The 22,063-nt window shown below is 30.8% G+C and overlaps 1 protein-coding gene across 1 annotated transcript in view; it reads right to left on the bottom strand.

Moving 5' to 3' along the window:
• LOC148279869 (dynamin-like GTPase OPA1, mitochondrial) overlaps positions 1-21,528 on the bottom strand; it is a 36,275-nt gene extending 14,747 nt beyond the window's left edge. Inside the window, exons 1-11 of the mRNA XM_088229280.1 lie at positions 21,468-21,528; positions 19,090-19,256; positions 17,454-17,641; positions 17,172-17,282; positions 16,124-16,253; positions 12,749-12,847; positions 11,999-12,130; positions 9,513-9,658; positions 7,278-7,433; positions 4,937-5,124; positions 2,206-2,269 (exon numbers count right to left, since the gene is read on the bottom strand). Of these exons, the coding sequence (XP_088085406.1) occupies positions 2,206-2,269; positions 4,937-5,124; positions 7,278-7,433; positions 9,513-9,658; positions 11,999-12,130; positions 12,749-12,847; positions 16,124-16,253; positions 17,172-17,282; positions 17,454-17,641; positions 19,090-19,256; positions 21,468-21,528 (1,442 nt within the window). The remainder of the gene's footprint in view (positions 1-2,205; positions 2,270-4,936; positions 5,125-7,277; positions 7,434-9,512; positions 9,659-11,998; positions 12,131-12,748; positions 12,848-16,123; positions 16,254-17,171; positions 17,283-17,453; positions 17,642-19,089; positions 19,257-21,467) is intronic.
• Positions 21,529-22,063: the final 535 nt, after the last annotated feature.

Here is a 22,063-nt window from a genome sequence, read left to right as displayed (position 1 = left end):
GTCTTTATTCAATAAAATATACATATTATTACAATATTAATACATTATAAAGAAAACAAAGTATTAAGATATATTTTGTCCCGATAAACTATTCAATAATAGTTTGTCATCGGGTGCTCAGACATTAGTTTTAATTAATAATCAAATAAGAAGAGTACAGACATAATACTGTATACGTATAAAATAATAAACATAAAAATAGTTTAAAGATTTTTTTTTTTTTTTAAGTAAGAAAATAGAGTAAAATAATACAATTAAAATTAAAGAAAAGTAATTTACTTAAATATATTTTAAATATAAGAAGAAAAAAAATAATAATAGACACATATATAAATAGTGTGTGCTCAAAAATGTAATCAAAACAAGATAAAAAAATAATAAAATCTTAGGAGAAATCACATATTTCATACAAATTCAGGGTAAAAAATTGTGCAAAATAGAACATGCACAGGGACGATTGCGCATGCGTAGACAAGATGAGAAAATCGTCCGCTAGAGTCGATCTCGCTAGATTTTTTGGCGCTAGTATTGAATATTATGATGTTAACGAGTATAATATTGCAACGAATCCCTGTTTTTTGTACCTATAAAATATTTTTACTTTCAATAAAGTTACTAATTTATTTCCACATATTTTTACTTCGCAGTGCACTGCACTTGTGCACATACTAAGGAACCGCCTCTGATGAATGTATACACTAAGTACTGCACTAAACATCTGACTTGTGTTCCTTTTATCATAGGTTCCGGAGTCCATCTTTTAATCGCTGGAAAAAGTGTTTTTTCCTTCTAAACGCTAAGCAAATATTAAGCAGTGCAAAAAAGCGCAAGATCTAAATAACTCTCTAGGGAGGAAATCCAACATTTCTGCAAACATTTGGACGCAGGTACTTAAAACATTGTGAAATTAACCAACTAGTAAAAGAAAAAGTAAAAACATTGAATTATGTAGGGTTGGGGCAATGTAGATGTTTAAACATGGGGAGAATATTAAATGATACAAAGTGTATAAAATGAGCACTTAAACTAGTCAATTATGGGTCATAAGCTCCGTAAATGTCTAGACTTTCATATTACTCACTCAAAAATGTTTTCCCTCGCTGTTGCAACAAATTTAGCATATTTGTCTTAATATGGGTCTACATATTTATTTATTTATTCATTTTTTCCATTATAAATGATTAATAATAAAAATTATGTGACCTCACTGGGGTTACTCGTGTCGAGGACACTTAACAATATATTTGTTTTCAATATTTTTACATTTGAGAATAAACAAAGAAGACTAAGAATCAGAGATAATTAACAAAATTTTCAGACAGTTTTAAACACAACGTATTTATTTTTATAATAAATTATGTACATATAAAACTAGATATGATGCATAAGCCCGAAATATTATGATTATTATCTTTCTTTGTTTAGGAATTGACATATGAAGCAAACAAAAAAATCTCCATTGAAGGAGTTACTGATATATTTGCGAATTTATTTATTCTTTTTTTTCATTTTAAACAAAGATAAGTTATAAAAATATTCTTTACAATATACTTTTTTTTTTCAAAATTTTGACATTTATTATTATTTAATAGTATAATTATACATTTTTACAATAAAAAAAAAATATTCACTTCTTATATTTTTACTAAAACTAAAATCCCACCAAGCCACTTTTTTCGAAAAATTTTAAAAAGAGAATTGAGAAATGTCTAACTATGCTTCACCAACTCGATGGAGAATGCTTAGTTTGCGGTGTCAAGTAGAATAGTTGAAATTCGTTTATGCAAGATTTAGAAATGGTTTTGAATTACGCTATTATTTAGATAGATAGGTTTTTATGCGTAGTTTATTTTTTGCATCAATAACTCATTTTCCATTTTAGGTGGAGATTGCTAAGTTTGCATTTAATACCCTCATATTCTAGATATCCAGATAACAAGGAACAATGAAAAATATATAATAAAATGCTAAATTTCATTAATTTTTTGTATATAACCGCTTACCGCCTTTTCTATGTCTACCGGTTTTGAGACGTATTCATCTCTTCGTCAGGACACCAATGAAACCAACATGCAAACCAACATGCAAAACCCACTATACACCTTCACCATAGTTGTTATAAAACCATCACGACATTCATTTTAATGCAATATAATATAATGGTTTATTTTTGTATTTTTTTTTTTAAATAAACAAATAACTTACAATGTTGGAAGCAATTCTTCAGCCCAATCCCTGAGCTTGATGTCTATGGCAGTATTGAAGTCCTCTGCGAAAATTAAATTTAAAAAGTTATCAATAAACGAAACTCCATATTTGTAGTGTATTTTTTTTTGATGATTTATCGTTTTGTTACAATACAGTAATATCTATGTCTCCTTCAAATAGTTAAATCAGCCACTGAACCGGCTAGGCTGTTCAAAAAAAACCGGCGTTCATCTAGTCCGTTCGTAAAATGAACGTTTAGCGAACGTCTCTTTATTTTTAATACTAAAATGATAACTGTTTTATTTTATAATTTATTTTCTTATGTGAAGTTAGATTAGGTTAAATTAGGTTAGGTTACAATACAAAAATATCTATGTCTCCTTCAAATAGTTAAATCAGCCACTAAACCGGCTAGGCTGTTCAATAAATACCGGCGTTCATCTAGTCCGTTCGTAAAATGAACGTTGAGTGAACGTCTCTTTATTTTTAATACTAAAATAAAAACTGTTTTATTTGATAATTTATTTTCTTATGTGAAGTTAGGTTAGGTTAGGAAAAGTTGGATTTAGTTAAGTAATTAAAAAAAAAAAGATTTTTTTACTTAACGTGTTCCTTAATTAAACTTACTATTTAATCCTGACCTCAACTTTATAAGTAAAAAACTTTTTTATCGTTTTTTAACTTAACCAAATATCAACAATATTTTGAGTTTGTTCAAATTTTTGTAGACAAGGACTGGATTCAACTCCCTGGGGAGGTGTTTATATTAACATATTACAACAGAGATGAAGAACATTTAAGAAAATGTAATATAGAAGTCTAGGCATCTACAGGGCTTACGACCTGTCAATGGCTGGTTTAAGTTGCCACTTTACACACTGTGTAACATTCACCATTCTGTCTATATTTGAACATCTATATTCCTTCAATTCTTTCATCTGTTGATGTTTGTGAAGTTAAAGAGCTGAAACCTTTATTTATGCAGGTGAGATTCATCTAATTGAATTATTTCACCTGCATTGAATAAACCGCCTAACCGCTCTGTTGAGTGACTGATTCTAATACTTCTGCTGCGACACATACATACATATGTATATATAAATGAATACACATATATACATGCATTTACCTGTATAAATAAATGCAATTTTACTCTGCTTTTACTACTTTTAAAAAAATATTTTTTTACACAATACCATGTTTTTTTTTATTACATCTTAACTATGTTTTTTCTTTTAACTACGTGTCTAACTACTTTGCTTACTATGCATTTTGTTTTTACTTTGTGTTCTTCTGGGTTTTTATTTATGTTTTTTACTAGTTCTTTTACTCTGTTTCCTTACTATGTATTTTGATTTAACTACGGATTTTACTGGGTTTTCAAATGTGTTTTTTAATATGTTTTTTACTTCATGTTTTACTATGTTTTTTTACTTTGTATTTAATTATATTTTTGACTTTGCCTATTTTTTTTTTGACTGGCTTATAACGGGGCTAAATGATCCTAGTTAGATAGTCAAAGCAATTTTGTATAAACGTTTATTTTTATGTTTATATATAGTATGATAATAAATTAATTTTGTACGTTGGTGGGCTTATTGATAAAGATCTTCTAACCAATGACTTGTATGAGTTATGAGCTAAGGTTTGTATTACCAATTTTAAAGCTGTTTTTTAGTGGGATAAATATTTCCTCATTCCCCTTTGCGCAGCAAATAGTGCGTAAGGCAAAGAATCGGTATATTAATGGCAGCGCATATGAATTATTTATTTGTCACATACTGGCAAAACGATCGCTTTAACTGCCAGCCTAGAAACTGAAATATCTCTATGATAACAAGTTTCTTTTAATAAGGATTTCAAATCAATGTGTTAAAACAATAAACGATAAGTGTACAAATGTCGAGATCCGTACATTATGTTAGGCTGAGTAAGCATTATCGGCAAAATCGAGAAAGGAGTTTTGCGTTGGTTCGGACATGTTGAGCGAATGGACAGTGGAACGATTTTAAGAGATTTACGATGCGAATATTGATGGATGCAGAAAACGAAGAAGACTAAAAAAGATACGCTCGATCGATAATTCAAATAATAAAATGACATTAACCTAATTAAGAGACTAAGATTATCGGTATGTCGGAACGAAACAATCGCAAAACTAAATTGGTCGTTTTCATTTTTTTTAAATAAAGTAAACATGCCATTTGTATCGGAATAAAATCGACTGGACCGGTTTTCGGTCACTATATGTTAGTCTGCATTGCGTCCTTCACACTGCAACGTGAACACAACAATAATTGCGTCACTTCTGTACTGACACGGAATATAAATTATCGGAGTAATAAAGACACCGATGTAACGGTTTTGTCATATTCCCACCCAAATGTTACGTTTTTTTTATGCATAATGATGGATAATGTTCATTGAAGTCGCTTTATGATCTTAACTCATTTTAAGCTATTTTTGAGTTAAGTCGTTTTCATTTTAAATGTGCGCTGTGGTTCTGTCCTTTTCTCTCTCTATAAATAACAAATGAAGGTTCTTGCTACTATCCGTGGCCCCGTTAAAGTTTCTTTTGGATTTACACATCTGGTGGCTTCCAAGCAATTTTTCTGTGTTTGTAAGAACCACCGAGGAGACTTATGTACTCAAATACGGTGTGCGGTATGTGGTAGATAAGCTGTTGACACTGCAGATAAAATATTTTTTAACGTTGAGTTATTTTTACCTTCGTTTTCCATCATGGCTGCCGGCAGATAAACTTCATTTATCAGGTGTTCCTTTATAATTTCCCATAATTTCTCGAAAGCTTTTCTTTCCCAATGCTTGCTCGAGTTGTTCACTATGTTATAACTCTGATCCAATATATTATGTACCGCTTTATTAAATAGTTCATCTCTGTCATACTCACGAAGTCTGTAAAAAAATAAGAAAAAAAAAAATATTGCCAAAGAGAGAAATCATTTTTAAGGAGGGAATATGGAAGTTTTTGCATTTGCAAGGTGGATTTATTATTTATTTATTTATTATATATTGATATTATTTATTATAAGATTTGATAAATAGCAGGTTTTGACTTCCAGTGACATGTTTGTGAACATGATAAAAAATTGATTGCAACGGAGATTTTATTTATTGATTTTATATATTCGGTATTTTTACAGCTATCGCATAAAAAATAAGTAAAAATATATTTACAATACAAGAGCCAATTAAAAAAATCGACTGTTAATCTAATAATACATAATTCATAAGAACAGAATTTGTAAAATTAAGTGTGTGGGACGTTTGTATTTATGTGTGTTTGTATGAATGTGTCTGAATGAATGTGTTAGGGTGCGTGTGTAAGGGTGCGTCAGTAAAAAAAATGTCCTTAAAAACGTGTATTTTTATTGAAAAGGATAAAGGAGAGAACTTGGTAAGAGGTTTGACTATAAAGAAAATAAATGTTTTAAAAAATAGTTCATACCCATTCAAAACCTTCGTAAAACATAATATGTATTTTGAAAAAGCAAATAAGTTCCATCTTACTTTTATGTCTTTATTGATGGCTGATTAAGATATTGTTATATTTTAAAATAAGAATAATTAACCCTTTGTAGTCCGACCAACAATGCCACTTTTTTTAGAAAACGGTATTGGACGGACTTAATATGGTCAACATGAGTTTATACAATAGACAAAATTGGAGAAGCTTATTCAAGATGAAGTCGAACAGTGAGTAGTAAAGAGTTTTTATGGTAGTGATATTTTTGAAGTCCGTCATCATTATATTTATGAAGCCAAGAAGTGTGAGAGATTTGTTTACAATATTATCAATGTGTTCAAGATAGAAGAGTTTACTATCTAAAGTAATGTCAAGGTAAAGTTTGTGGTTGAATTGTTAAGCTGTCGCGAGAAAAATACAATTTTATATTTGTGCCAATATAAAGTTGAAGACAGTTGATGACGCACCATTCTTACAAACAATCAATATCCAGTTTCAAAATAAAACAATCATTAGAAGATTTGACAAGTATCTTGTAGTCATCAGCACGAAGCAAGAACTTTTTTTTTTGAAAAACATAAATATTATCATTTATAAAAATATTAAATAAAACTGGAGTGAAGTGGGCTCCTTGAGGTACTCCAGATGTAACAGTGATTGAAGAAGACAAGGAATTATTCATTTATATCAATTGTCAGCCTTTAAATGTAATGGTCAGTGCGTTTGCTTTCCATGCAAAAGGTCTTTAGTTTGATTCCCGACATAGTCTCCACTACTTCGGGAACTACACTGGATACGTTTTCCACATTGGGTCGAATACAAACTCTGTTAGCTTATGTATAAGTCACTGCACAACTCTGCTCCGGAATATCTAAGGGAACTATGCATTCCAGATGAACTAGCGGACAGGCGACTCACGCTTAGATCAGCTACGTCTACGGCGAGAGGAAAAGTTATTATACCTCTACGCAAACAGCGCACTAAATTTAGTGAACGCGCATTTGCGGTCGCAGGCCCTATGGCATGGAATGCTCTCCCAGTGGGGGTGCGAGGCTATGAAAGTCAAGTGATGTTTCCAAAAAAACTTAAAACCCACTTGTTCTCTAAATCATTTGAATAAATCCGTAGCATGTGACAACAAAATAATAAATAATTAATAATTAATTAAATTACAAATTTAATAGCTTCAATTAAATTAATTTAACAATAGAATCACTATGAAAAGCGCCCTTTAGGTATTTTATTAGGAAAATGGCGCTATATAAATTATCCATAATAATAATAGTTCATATGAAATATTTATTTAATATGGTTTTTTCACACTAGAACATTTCATAGTAAGACTGCTCATCTTACCTTCATGTAACAAAAGTTATCAAGATGCGTTGCAATCGGTGTACTAATGATGATGGTGATATTTTCTTTCACTTATCTTTCATTGGCTGGTTAAGGCGGCCATTTTCAATATTGTGTAACATTCACCCTTCTGCCCATGATTGTTTAAACGTCCACATTTCCTCAACTGTCTAGACCGCTTTATTCCCCTATGATTCATAGAATTTATCAAAAATGTAAAACCTACCGAGGGTAATGATTTTTCCATTGTGCTTCCAAGTTCAACTTTTCTGCTCTGAACGCATCCGCCTGTAACTCCACAGTTTCACTCACCATTTCCCAAAACATTTCCGACACAGCTTTCGACAAGTTCTCAGTTTTGTACGAATCTGGATCTATATCTCTAAAATTAAAAAAAAAATAGCAATAAATAATGCAACTTTTTTACTGAATAACCACGCATTGGTCACATATTTAAATATTCGAGTAAGCCTTTCTGAAGAACGCTAAAAATATATTTTTTTTAAAACAAATGAGTAGGTAAAATATTTAGTTTTGCATATTTTTTTTTTAATCAGTTCAAACACAATTTGATTGTTCACTTTTTATCCAAATTTAAAAATGAGTACCAAAACTGAAAAAAAAGTACAGGTTACACAATTACAAGCCTTAAAAATGAAACATCAATTAGAAGAAAGTGAGCATTATCGACACCTTCTGTTTGCGTTCAATTGAGGAATAAAGTTCCTTGCTATATTTTTGAAGTGAACCGATTTTTAAAAAAAGCGAGGACTTATTCAGAACTCTAATATTATTCTAGAATAGCAGCTTTCAAAAAGAACTGGGAGTGCGGCTAAGAATAGCAGGCGCCACATTCAGTAGTATGATACTGTCTGGAGATGACGCAGTGGTTTGACTTTGTGAGGAATAAAGTAATAAAAAAACTGAAGCTGCAAACTCCGGTGACAACTGTCATCAAGCGGAGGCAATACGGTTGGCTCGGCCATGTGCTGCATATGCCTCCTGAGAGCCTTAACCACGCTTGCCTACTTTAAAAGGTTGATGTTTTTTGTTAATATTTCTTGATAAAACTCCATCGTTAATGATTATGATAATAGTCGGTCTTGAAGATGCCTACTTAGGCAAAAACGCTCGTTGGTCAAAATAATAAAAAGCAAAATTAAACCAAGAAGTTTCATTGATATACTTTAATAGGCATCAGGTTTTCGACGTCCGGACGTCCACTGTTGACTATTCGTCGGCAGTTCGTGTCAGGACTACGGGACGCGAACCTGACTTAAGAGGATGCAAAGGAGCTGGCAGCCGATAAAGATGCTTGGAGGATCTTTGTGGACACCATATGCTCCAACTATGGAGCGGACATTACAATAATATTCAACATGGAAAATCACAGTTAATTAATCCATCTCCGCTCCTAATGTAGATATATGGTGTCCACAAAATCTCTACAGCCCTTTCTATCTGCGGTTTACTACCATGCGGCCTTCCAAGCCAGGTCCGCGTCCCGTAGTTTAGACCTGAATTGCCAACGGCCGTGGACATCAAGGACGGTAAAAGCCTTACGCCCCGTAAATTAGGCCGAGGCATCCGTAATGTTTATTTAATTAAATCTACAAAACCGCACAACTACCAATTAAACAGTATGTTTATTATTATTTACAAAAACATATATAAAAAATGTTTATATTAGATTAATATGGTAGAACAATTAGTAATTAGCAAACAATAACAACTGTAACATTTAACTGAATTAAAACAGTAACAATATGAAGAAATAAAATACGAGTATCTACAAACATATTTATAAAGAAATGTTTAGTATGCACAGTTATAATTTTTTTATTTAAAAAAAATGTATTTGCGGTCTTATGAATAACCTTAATTATTAATTTTTAAGGCCATTTTCAACGAGTTGTAAATAAATCACTCTTATAAAATAGTAATCAAGTTGTGGTAGAGTGGGGTTCGAACCTCGGACCTTTGCTTTGATCCGTGAGTCCACAACACTAGAAAAGGTCCAGAACTGGTAATCCCAGCATGGAAAAGATCCACCTCTCTTGGTAGGCTGTTTAATAGACCAGTCATCCTACCTACGGGCATAATAAACGGTAAATTTGTCCTGAATTTGAAAAGAACAAAAATGTAGCCTAGCCAGCCGTATCACCTTCTCTTGATGCCAGTTTTCACCAGAGGTTGCCGTGTGCATTGTCTGATTTCCACATTATTTCCGAAAAACTGTGCTTCAAGTATTAATTTTAAAATTTTAAAAAATATGTGAGGTTTGATATTTTGCTATCTCAATATTTTTATCAGAAAAGGAGCTTATTTGTATCAATTGAATGACAGTAAACTTTTTACATTTTCTTTAACTTGGATATGTTTCCCGTAATAACTAAGTTAAAGTACATTATTCTCATTTCGTATGGCCACAAAAGCGTCTTATTTACTGTTCAGTACTCACTTGAATAACTTTGATCTTTTGAAGTATTTTTCTTCATATTCTTTTATACTTTGAATGGAATTATCATTGTTTCCTTTTCCAGTCACTACCGCAAAGTATCTAAGGGCCTTCATGGGAAAAAGTTTTCCACTTAAGATTTTCTTTATCTGCAATAAATTACACCTCTTTCAATATAAATTAACGCACATCTTAATTTCGATTATTTGTAAGTATTAGATATATCCCTTGAAAGCTTTTTTCAAAGAAGACTGATATCACAACAAAGATGAAACACGAATTTCTAAGTATTTTACATGCGATCCAAATTCAAACTAATTTTTATTCGACTGAAATAACATTACAAAGAAACAAAAATACTTATGAAGATAAAAAGCGACGCATCGGCTGAAAATTTTGATGAATAGGTATATGAACATTTTTTTTTTCACTCTCTCGCAAATGCCTCCCCGTTACGTTCCAAAAAAGGTAAATGCACGTCGGATTTATCATGCCTAAATAAAGTGCACAAATCGAGGTTTCGCTGTCTCGTTTTCCGCACCTCAAAACTGAACCAATTTTTTTTTTCGAAAGAATATCAGAATACAATTTTTTTGGGTCTGTTCGTTTGAAGACGGCAGATAAAAATGAGCGATTTTAAGGGTTTTTTAATGGTCATAATTCCCATAAAAAACAAATAAAATAAAAAAAACAATCAAACACGCCAATAGTTGATATCTATAGTGTGTAAAAAAACACTGCTCTTGTACTATAATCCATGAGGAAAATTCTGGACTACGTTTGTATGATGCAAAATGTTTCCCCTTAAGGCGTTGAATTGGAACAGCATTTTAGATCAGGAACCCTTGAGCGATGGTTTGATATTATAAAGGCACAAAAGCAATACGCTGCATTTAATTTTGCACTGCAGTGCCCTTTGCACTACAGGGTGCGGATAAGATTTTAATGATAAAATTGAAGATTATTAAAAATTATATTTAGAGTTTATTTAACTGCTATAAGATTGTTGTAAACAATCCCTTTGCGCGAGGTGATGTAACATCGTGTTACCACTAGTAAAATACAGAATATTTTAAAGTTTAGAAATTTTAAAAAACCATGGAGGCATACTATTAAATAACTCTTTTTCTATAATTCAAGCAAAAAAAACATATCGTTTAGCCCTGTTATAGCAAAATAAATTAAAAATCATATATACGCCTTTCATATTACGCGCGTGCGTCCCTCATCACTGTCAATAACTGACTGAAGACTTAATCTGTTTTACACAACACCCGCCATAGAATAGCGTTTCTGTTTTACTTGTTTTGAGTTCTATCTTCGTGCTCTCTCTTATACAGATGTGTTGCTGAATTAGCGGACATTCATTCTTCGCGTAGCGAGAATAAATATCTTTTGTATTAAAATCCAGAGTAGATATACAAATTTGACTTTCGAAATCCAGTGTGAAAATGACCATTTGAAGATTTATTATTAAGAGTTTATTATTTAAAAAAATAAGAGAGATACATCATGTCTTGTGTCTTATGTCGACTAGTGTGACATCACAGGCACACAAGAGTTAATGAAACATTCATTCTTGGAACGACAAATTTAAAAAACGAAATATATTTTGATTACGTGAGTTTCTTTGAAAAACCTATGGAAAATAATAATAATAAACTATGACCAGAACAATTGTATTTAAGGTGATCAAAATAAAAATCGTAGGACTTCATTTATTAGAATAAAATCAGAAAATATGGATAAAAAATAATACATGTAAATTTATCGTGTTTGAGTCGATGAATGTTGATTTAGGTAGCTGGACACTCAAACATCGACGGTAACTAGGCAGTTGATAAATTGGAGAGGCTGCAAACTAAGACAGCCCCAACATACCTTCGACCCTAATGTGTGTTTCACAAATGTGCTCCTTCTTAAGTATAAATCCTTCTTAAAAGAAAAACATAGTGCTCTGGCAAAAGTACCAGGTCAATACCTCGTGAAGTAAATAATAAATAGGTACTAGCAAAGATTTGATTTCGACTTAATGATGCTTACAAGAGTTACCACCAGAGCACTAACATGGCACTGCAGATTTAATAAACAGCTTGCTAGAATGAACCTTTTTTATACTTCCAGATGTGGGTTGTGCAATGGAGATGATGAAACACTTAACAAATTAAAGTGATATCAAAGAAAAAGCTGCATCATTGGGTGATCCCCGCCCCCGGCTAAACCCCAGAATGTATAAGAGCTAGTCTCTTACCCAATAGCCTGATATTTTACGGATCTGGAGGGGAAGATTAAGCAATAAAATAACACCCGCTTCTAATCAGTAGTTTGGGTATCTTAAAATACCTGGGTATTGAAGGGGAATAACTTATTTTTAAGAACCCGTTACAAAAGATCTACATAATATTTAGTAACGTCAGGGGCTCATTTATCACAGGAATCCTATTTCCTATCTACAGGAATAAGAATAAAAATAAGTCATGGTGTTTTACCCTTTCAGGACTTGAATTATTCTTTTCGGCCAGATCAACTTTAGTAAGTACCAAAATAGTCCTTAGCCCTTTGGGATCACATTCGGAGACCAGATCAGTAACGTTGCTCCTTTCAGCGTCAATTGATCCATCCTGAAAAATATTTCGTATAAATGCCTAAAAAATTCCAATTGATGAAATGTCTTGATGATATATATTTATATTTAAGGACTAGCCCGCTAAGCCTCTATTCTAAAGGCTTGTTAGCAGATGGGAAAGAAACGACTCGGAAGAAAGTAAAGGAAGGAAATCTACACATTTTTCTATCTTTCCCAAAGTATTTTTTTTCAATACGCTAGAGAAAAACTATCTTGGTTGGATTTAGAATCCACAAAATTTAACTTTTTTTTTATTGTTTTACTTACATACAATTTGATACAATGTCGATGTATTAAATTCCCATGAGTTACTGAAACTCAATTTGGAACTAAAATAAAATTTTATATATGTTTTTTAAAAACACGTACCTACCATTGAAAACAGTTGTATAAATATTTATGTTAAGATGATGTGAGATATTTTTTTTTATATTATAAATAATCAGTATTCAGTACAACGAATTACAGATTTTTATAAAATACCTCTAATTACAAAATATAATCCAAGCAAATTTAACTTTAAAAAAAAACAAAATATATAAATATTTTCGATTTCTACAGTTTAATTTTATTTTTTGAAGTGGGCATAAAATATAATATATATTTAACTTACCTGAATGCACAGAATAATAGCATTTGGATTCATCATGTAAAATCGTGTCATTTCTTTTATGTCTTTTTTTGTGTCTTCTGCCATGTCAATAGTCTGGGTCTTAAAATATAAATTAAATCCAATTAATTCAACGGACATTATTTGACTGTAAAAAAAACATTAAGAACATCGCCAGAACAGTTTTGAGTTTTTTACTTCAGTGGGCATACATTTTGCAAATGTAAAGTTTTTTTTCACATTTTTTATTTTTTTTATTTTTTATTCAAAAATTTATTTATAAACCCTTACAGATTATAACATTCATTTTAAAAAAATAATGTAAACATTTTTTATTCATACTCTGTTGTTCAAAATAATATTTTTTACATCTTTTGAAAAGTGTGTCCGAGTATTTTGTTTGGTTTTGTTTAGTTTATTGTATAATTTCAGTCCCTAGTTTATTGGTCTTGATTGTCCTTGTCTTGTTTTAGAAAGTTGTTCATGATATTTTTATGATATTCTCGTATTATGTCCATGTTGACTACATTTTTTTACAAGTTTTACATTAGTGGCTAATTTATGGCTAAATTTTAATGATCCTAGTTGAAACAGTTCATTTATAATTAATTGCTTAGTTTGTTAAAAAATTTCTCGAGTCGCAGTTAGATAGGGAAGGTCATATACTAACTTTAATATTTTATTTTGTTGTCTTTGTAGTCTGTTTATGTCATTTTAATATCCTGTTCCACATAGTTGTTGCGTATAACATATTTTAGTTTTTACATAGGCTTCATACATTAGAATTTTTTCCGTTTTTGGAACAAAGTTTTTGATTTTTAAAAAAAGACTCGATAATGTCGCCACTTTGCCAATTAAATTGTAAATATGAATTGTTCATGTCAATTGTATGTCTATTGTTGGTCCTAAGCAAAGCAAATTGTTAATAACTTGTAAAGAATTTTAACAAAAATATGTATATATTTACGTACACTTAGACGTATAAAAAAATGGTATTAACAAATCATTGTTAAAAACAAACAATAAAAATTAGTTTACAGTAAGTATATACAAGATAATAACATTATATCTGGTACACAAAAATATTTGATAAAGTAATTTTAGAAAAAGATAATAATTAATAATAATACACATCAAAAACAGAGAAAAAAATGTATGAAAAAATAAAGTTTTATTACGACACTAATAATTAGTTTCAAACAGTTCATTTAAGAACGTTTTAAAATAGATAATTGTCGTATTAAAAATTTCTATATCACAAGTAAATTTGTTGGCTGAGGAATGTAAACGCGGAATAGGAGTGTCGTGCATAGTTAGACCTACGTATGTACCGGAGAGTTTTCAAATTGGTAAGCTATGAAAATTCTGATAAAATGGCATATAAAAAACAAGTCTATTTTATATTTAATAAATAATTCCTAACAAATGGCTCCAGCGGCTAATAGTTTCAGTAAAAATATTTTTAATGTAGCACAAACATTTGATTTAAAAAATACAATTTAAAAAAACACAATTGCAAAAAAAAAATTGGAACCCCTATGGACTTGAACCTCCGCCTACGTCATTAGAGAGCAACGACCCATCCGCGCAGCTATTTCGCGTTTTGGGCTAAGCGTCGAAAAAGTAACTCATTAGCGCACCGGTGCATCTTTGGTTAAGTCAGACTATTATAACTTGTCTTGAAATAAAACACTATTTCTTAATAAATGATAATAATTAAATAATTTTATAGTATTCCTTACCGAGTACGATAGTTCACCAAACAAAACATAAATTACGTTTTAAGAATCATTGTTTCATCAACTATTATATCACATTATTATTCACAAAACGACATAAGTTATACATATTTTAATTCTTCATATACATTTATTCTTAACACTTTACACTAGTAACGTTTTTATCATAACTTAATTTTAAAAGTTTAAACGGATACTGAAGAATAACCTACAATATTCAACTGTCATCGTATGCACAAAAACGAATTACAATTAAAAAACAATTAGCAAATTTATGTTTTTTAAAACCCATTAAAGGATTTGTACTATATTGTGGATTAAAATATCCTTTCGTTTCGATTAAAATATCAAAATATTCATTACTTTTAAAGAAATTTTACTTTCAAACCACCGAAACATAAGTATGATCAATTACTTACTTATTATTGTAACTTCCGTGTTAAGAGATATAAAATGTATTCGTTATCTCTTTCTCACACATAACGAGTGCGTATATTGTCACCTACCTTAGACTCTCGTCAGTCAAATTATTGAATTTTAAAGAATACTAGCCGTTATGAAAAAGTATTGAAAGACTAAATTGCATTAATGAAAGCTGCAAGATTTTACTGTAATCGCAAGTGTAATTTTTCGAACGTGATTCTAACGTTTTAGGTTAAAGACGTATTTGAATTAGTGATTTTAAAGTGAGCAGAGTAATCTCGTCTAATCCAGTAGTAATAATTTTGGCTAATAGAGGCGCAACTGGTCGCTGTATGGAATAAAGGAATGTATAAATTTACTTACCCAAGAAAAGTAATATATTTTTTTGGTGATGTGTTTTTTCCTAATAATACTCCAGTATTATAAAACATTACTTACGATGTCAAAAAATATGGTAAGCTGCATGTAATCGATTATAAGGAGCTTTTGCCCCTGGTATGTACTCGTAGTTGCAAACAACTCCGTACTTCTAGTGACACGATTCTGTATTTTGAAGTTAATGAGATTGAGGAGTTCACAACAGTCGAGCTCCGAATTTAAAATTTTAAATAAAATAAGAAGTTCATTTATTTTTCTACGATCTTCTAATAAAATTAAATTTATAGTGTTCAACGTGTAACTTTTATCAACTTATTTTTTATAAAATTGAGGCAATCTGTGGCCGTAAATAGACAACCTAGAAAAACGTGTTTTTATTATAGAGTCATCGAAAGTCAAAAACAATAATTTGGTGATATTTTGTCAATCTCACAGATTTCAAAGTATGATTTTCTTACAAAATCAATCAAAATTATATATTTTTCGACTGTCTACATTACATTTCCACTAATTTTCAGACGCAAAAATGTTCCCAAACTGTTCATATCGCTATGACAGCCACAAATGATGGGACCGCTGTTTGACGTTATTGTACAATCAACGTTCTCTAGAAAACTTGCGTTATCCGGTTTGTACAGACGACGTTTGAATGACAAAACCCACTGTTTGATATGGGCTGTTAAATAACGGGACTTCTCTTCTAAAAGAACATGGCTGGAGTAATTGGGCAAAAGTACTCGTACAGTATGGGTACATGTAATATATAAATGTTTTTTTTTCTTTCTCTAAAAATTTTCATCTCGTTTTTGAGATATCTGTATAAATTAAATTTACTTACTGAAATAATCCCAGGAAGATCGATTAAAACCATCCGTTGAATTCCAGGGCCCTTTACTGAAAGGGAGATAGCTTCTTTAGAAACTGTTTTTCCATCGCCGACACTATCCTGCATCCTTTTTTCTATTTCCCTACAAACAATTATGAACTTTTTATTCTTCTCGTGCTAAAAAGTTTATTATTTTGTGCAAATTTTGTCGTGATTTAAAAATAATTCAAAACGTCGTTGTATGCATGTGTGTGTTCTAGTAAGTTCAATTTAATATAATCATTCTTAACTGAAAAACAGTTCAATAGTGCCTTTTGTAAAATACAAAATCTTAATGAATTTAATAAACGACTACTATGATTCATATGTTGTAAACTAATTATATTGAATAATATAAAATACTGCAAACATTAATAAAAAAAAAAATAGCCAAAATAAAGATGCAAAATAAAATTAAAAAACACCTCATTTCAAACGATCGACCGTTACCTTATTAATAAAACAAATAAAAAAATTACGAACAAAAAATAATAATTTATTTTTTTGCACCACATCAGCACAGGAGGCCTAACTACAGCACAGAAAACCAGGATTGATAAAACTAACATTATTTTTTTATATTCTTACTGGGAATCGAATCCGGAACCATCACAGAGAACAGCAGTGTTTTCATTTCATTTTTAATTATAATTATTACATGAATAACCACAAAGTTAGTACTCAATACCTAGTAGTTCATAGACATATCTATGATAAGATAAGATATATGTAAATGAGGAAAAAAATGGAGATTAACTTTGTTAATATAACCTAGGAAACATTGAGGCAAAAATTGAATAAGAAGACATTGTTTGATTTGTAAATCAATCGTCCTTTTATTTTACAGCACAAGACACCCAGGCTTGAGGACAATCACATTTAATTTTGATGATCTCACCGGTAATCAAATCCGGAACATTCCATGTGTGAGTCATGAGTCATTACACCAAGTTGGCTGTTGGAGGAGTTATTTTAATATATTGGGGAAACAGAATATAAATGGTTTGTTTTAAGACCTTACTTTCTCAATAATTCCAAATCCGCTTCATTTTTAAGGTCATATTCTCTAGCACTATCCTTAAACACAGCGACGTGCTTAGGTCCTTCAGATAATGTTACATTCACAGGAGCTCTGAAAAAAAATTCAAATCGTTATTTCACTCTTTTTAAGGTTTGACAATCTTCTAATTAGAAAACAGTACCAAGCACAAAGAACGCTTTTGAAATACCAACGATAAATTTTTAAAATTTTGAAGAAAGCAAAAAATTTCACAAAATGAAAGATGTTTAATTTAATGTTTACCTGGTCATCATTTTACCGGCGCCTCGCGGAAAGATCCTGGCTTTTGCAATGCATTCCAGGACACTCGTCTTGCCAGAACTCTGGTCTCCAACTACGACTATTCTTGGAAGAATGTCATCCATGCCAAATCTTGAATCATACCCCGCCAAGATGTCCAAGATTTCAGAGTACAAATCTATCAATGGTCTCTGTTGAAATAAAATTTTAATTGTAAAGTTAACATTTTATTGAATTATTTTTCTCATACGAAGATTGACAGTAGGTACAAAGCATTAAAAAAGCTTTTTTTTATTTTTCAAAACCCACCTATGCGGGCATATTGATTTAATTAGTTTTATATTACTGCACGAGTTTACACATACATATTTACATACGAATACAAACATAAACATATACGTTAACAAACAAAATCATTAAGTCATACTTAGATCCCTTTCAGAATCCATCACATTCGATTTTAACAAATCGCTCTTCTTGAGGACTGATACCCGTATGCAGAGACAAACCTTAAGGTGAGGAGAGTACTTTCTATTGTCTTCACCTTCGGGTTATTCTTTGCATTTGAAATTAGAATGTACTTTCCTCACCTTAAGTGTTGTCTCTGCATACGGGTATACCTTAATGTGAGGAGAGTACATTCTATTGTCTTCAACTTCGGGTTATTCTCTGCATTTGAAATTAGAATGTACTTTCCTCACCTTAAGTTTTGTCTCTGCATACAGGTATGAGTCAGTTTCTCAGTTCTTACTGGAGTAATTCTCATTCTGTCAACGACGCTTGGGTGGGCACTTTTCACTTCAGTAGACAGGTGGCCAAGTTTGGGTGAGGACCCAGTATTTCGGGGTAAAACGCAATCCCTTGCCCAAGGCTACGAGTAAATAGGGATGAGGTTGTCATTTTTTTTAAAGTTGGAAGACATTGCAGACAGCTGTTGGAAGACAGCAGTGTCGAGCAGGACGTTGTGTAAGAAAGGCAGCGGAGGATAGCCAGCGGTGGCATCCAGCCCCAGTTAGCAAGAGGGGTTACTGTCTTGGCGTCAGGCAACTGTTCCTGTAGGATGCTCATTCAGTTGGGTCTGTGCTTCCTTCCGAGCGGATCGCACACGTTCTTTTGTTTTGTCCTCCCCTTACGGGGGTGGTATTCGGATCCTCTGCCTCTGACCACCCAGGGAGTCCTTCTTTATCCAAATTCGTTCTCTTAATGTAAATATCCGTGTTTTTACTTATGTTTTGTGTAAGTTATGTTTGTTATGTTACTATAGTTTTAAGAAAATGTTTTTGTATATTTGGATACGTTTATTTATGTAAATTGTTTGTTAACATATTTTTTTGAATAAAAAAAAACAGAGGCATTGAAGGGATCTTGAGGGGTGGGGCCGACGTGTTGGCCACTGTCCACACGTCCTCCTCCCCCTCCTTAATCTACATAGAGTTTGTATTCCTTAGGAATATTTATACTAACTTTCCTCCATGCGCAGCTGACAGAGAGTCCCTCAGGACTCTATAACAGCTGCGGGTGGATGGTGGGCTTATATTATTGATGGGTCATTAAAAGTGCGTCGATATATGTAAGTTATTTATACGTTATATTTTGTTTTGTTTTTTAATATTTAAAAAGAAATATTATTTTATATTACCTTTGATTCATTTTCGAAATATTTAGCCCTGTTGCCTTTTGATTTGGAACTTTTTTTCTTGAAATGTAAAATTTCGTTTTCCAGCTCCTGAATTTTCTTTTCATATTTTTCTCTAACGGTTAGTGGGTTTTCCTGATTTGCTTCTGCATAATGCTCCTCAGATTCACCTAAAAATGTTTTTTTTTTGTTTAAAGGAGGAAGTTTTGTCCTATGGGATATTGAAAATAAAATATTCTCTTACATGCGGTACAAATTAGGGCATTAAATTGTACGGCAAAGTTTCTCTGGAGTGCATGAAAAAATCATCGAAAATAATTTTATTAAAAATGAACTACTTTATATGACGTCACAAATTCTACTAAATCAACTAATGACAGAGTGTTGTGATAAATTTCAGGCTTCCGGAAAGCCAAACCATCAATCAAGACCACTCACCGAAGTGAACTTTTGACGTCACGCAAAGAGAAATTTAAAAAAAAGAAAACTTGAAAAAATCATAGAAATGATAATACAAATCAAAAAATTAAAATAAAAATCGCCTTAGTTTGGTAGTATATTAACTCAAAAAATTATTTAAATAAATACTGAACTTCCTGAAAACATATTGATTACAATATGGTATTATTTGATGGGAAGGATCGTAATAAAAATTTATAAATACTAGGCAGATTTTTCTCCACTCGATAAGATTTTTCCGGATCTTCACCAAAGAGTATTTTTCAAAACAAAAACAGTCTTCTATGGTTTTAATTTGTTTTCAAACACATAACCTTAGGGTATTTGTACAAACTCTAAGTATATCACAGAAAAAAATACTACAGTAAAAAGAAAAAAAAATCATAGACACCTATTATCATAATGAATGAGTTTAAAAAATTGAACAGGTACTTACGGAAATTATTTAAATTTTTGGAAAACGTTTTTGAAGCACTGGTGGAAATTGATTTCCAAATATCTGGAAAAAAAAGTAATAATTCAAAAGTTTTTTAAAACATTATACTTTCTATTTCATAAAGTTATGCTTTTTAAGATGTTTCGTTTAATAAAACACCTAAAATTCTTCATACACTAACTATATTTACAATCACAAACGTTATATTTTTATATTTGAGAAATGTCATTAGGGGGAAAATTACATAGGCAAATATTTCTATGGCTATCCTAAAACAGCCAATAACAAGTTTTAAGCTTTGTAAATGCCTAGCTTTCCATTTCTCTTCTCTGAAATATTCTCTATCAGTATTGAAATATGACAATCTTAAGTATCTAACCCTATGGGGAAAATTTGAATCCAGTCTGCAAAATGTGGGTAAACAAATAACATTGCTGATTGATCGAATATTAGTCGAAGTATGAAAATTGAAATAAACTTTCAGGCGTTGATATGTCCGTGAAATAATTCAGTCCGATAAATCTGACCCGTATCAAGAAATAATTAAGATCTTTAAGTTTACAAAAATGAACATGAAAGAATAAAAAAAAAAATAATATATCAAAACGTAGGCAGAATAGTAAAGACTGAAATTGAGACTGAGATATATATATTTTGGAGAGTATTCATATTATAAATAGCTCAATATTTAAACATTGAAACCATGCTGTAATAGAGCGGGCTGCGAATCACGGACCCCTGATTCATGAGTGCGTAACTCATAAAAGTCATACCCTGGTTCAATCTTTATATATATAATTCCTCTGTACGTGTGATGTCACCGTACTCCTCCTAAACAGCTTAACCGATTTACGTGCGGTTTTCAGAAAAATATAGATCTTTGCGCTGTGCGTGTTCGTAGATATTAAAATCTTCAATTGAATATGTAAAAAAGAAGTTAAGAGCATAAATGTTTTATTCGTCGATCTACCAGGGTTGCATTCGAGGAGAATGCTTTTGCAAAAAAAAATAAAGATATTGTTTCTTTTGTGTATAAAAAAAGTTTGTTTTTGAATGTTTACAAACAGCATTTGTTTTTTGTGGATCTCAGTCAGATTCTTTCCTTAAATTTATTTTAAGTTCTACCCAATTATATATTTTAATTAGATTTTCGGAGACACTAAAATAATATCAAATTTAATCTATTTTTAAAAATCGTATTTCTACATAAGTACTTGCCTTTGTTGGTGAGACAACCGGATTTTGACGTTTGCAAAAAGAATGCCATATTTGAAAAAATATTTATTTTATGTTTTGGAATTCAACCGTTAACAAGTACCTACTAAAGTTCAATATTTTTTTAATAGTGTTAATTTTTAGTTTTGGAATTTCATCACAAACAAATATGTAGGTACCCACTTATTAATGAAAAGTCTTTTGCCAACGTTCGGGCAGGACAATGTCAGTCGGGTCCGCTAGTTACATGTATAATATTATTATTACTTACCAAATGATTTTTCCACTACGTCTTCTTTTTTCGGTAAGTAAGATTGAGCTGTTTTTATCATTTTATGGTATTCAATATTTGGAAAATTTACACTTGAAAAACTGTTCTTCAATTCGGTGTAATTCTGAAAAAATAATCATGAGTACATTTTTAAGTCTCTAATTTTATTGCAGCCTATTCACACATTTTTTTCTCGAATAAAAACATTGTAATCGGTGTTACCAGTCTTATTAGAGTACGATAAAAACATAAAACTAATAATAAAATCAATAAAATAAAAAAAATATAAATGAAATAAAATAATGTAAAAAAAAGTCAAATAAATTTAAAAATGAAAAATTTAAATAAATAAAAAAATAAAAAAAATATAATAATAATATAATAAAAAATAAAAAAAAACAAAGTAAAACTAAATATAATTAATTTAAATAAAATAAAATAGTTTTTAATAAAGTAAAATAAAATAACATTAAAAAAAACAAAAAAAATGAAAGCGAAGAAAATATATTAAATAAAATATACCTAGTATAATAAATAAAATTATTTGAATGAAAAAAAAAATAATTCGTAAAAAAACCTTTTGTATAGGCACAGTA

Source organism: Micrasema longulum, unplaced genomic scaffold (assembly GCF_059751315.1).
Source record: "Micrasema longulum isolate JH-2025_06_02 unplaced genomic scaffold, ASM5975131v1 h1tg000661l, whole genome shotgun sequence".
Lineage (NCBI taxonomy): Eukaryota > Metazoa > Arthropoda > Insecta > Trichoptera > Brachycentridae > Micrasema > Micrasema longulum.
This window is presented reverse-complemented; position numbering and strand designations above follow the sequence as displayed.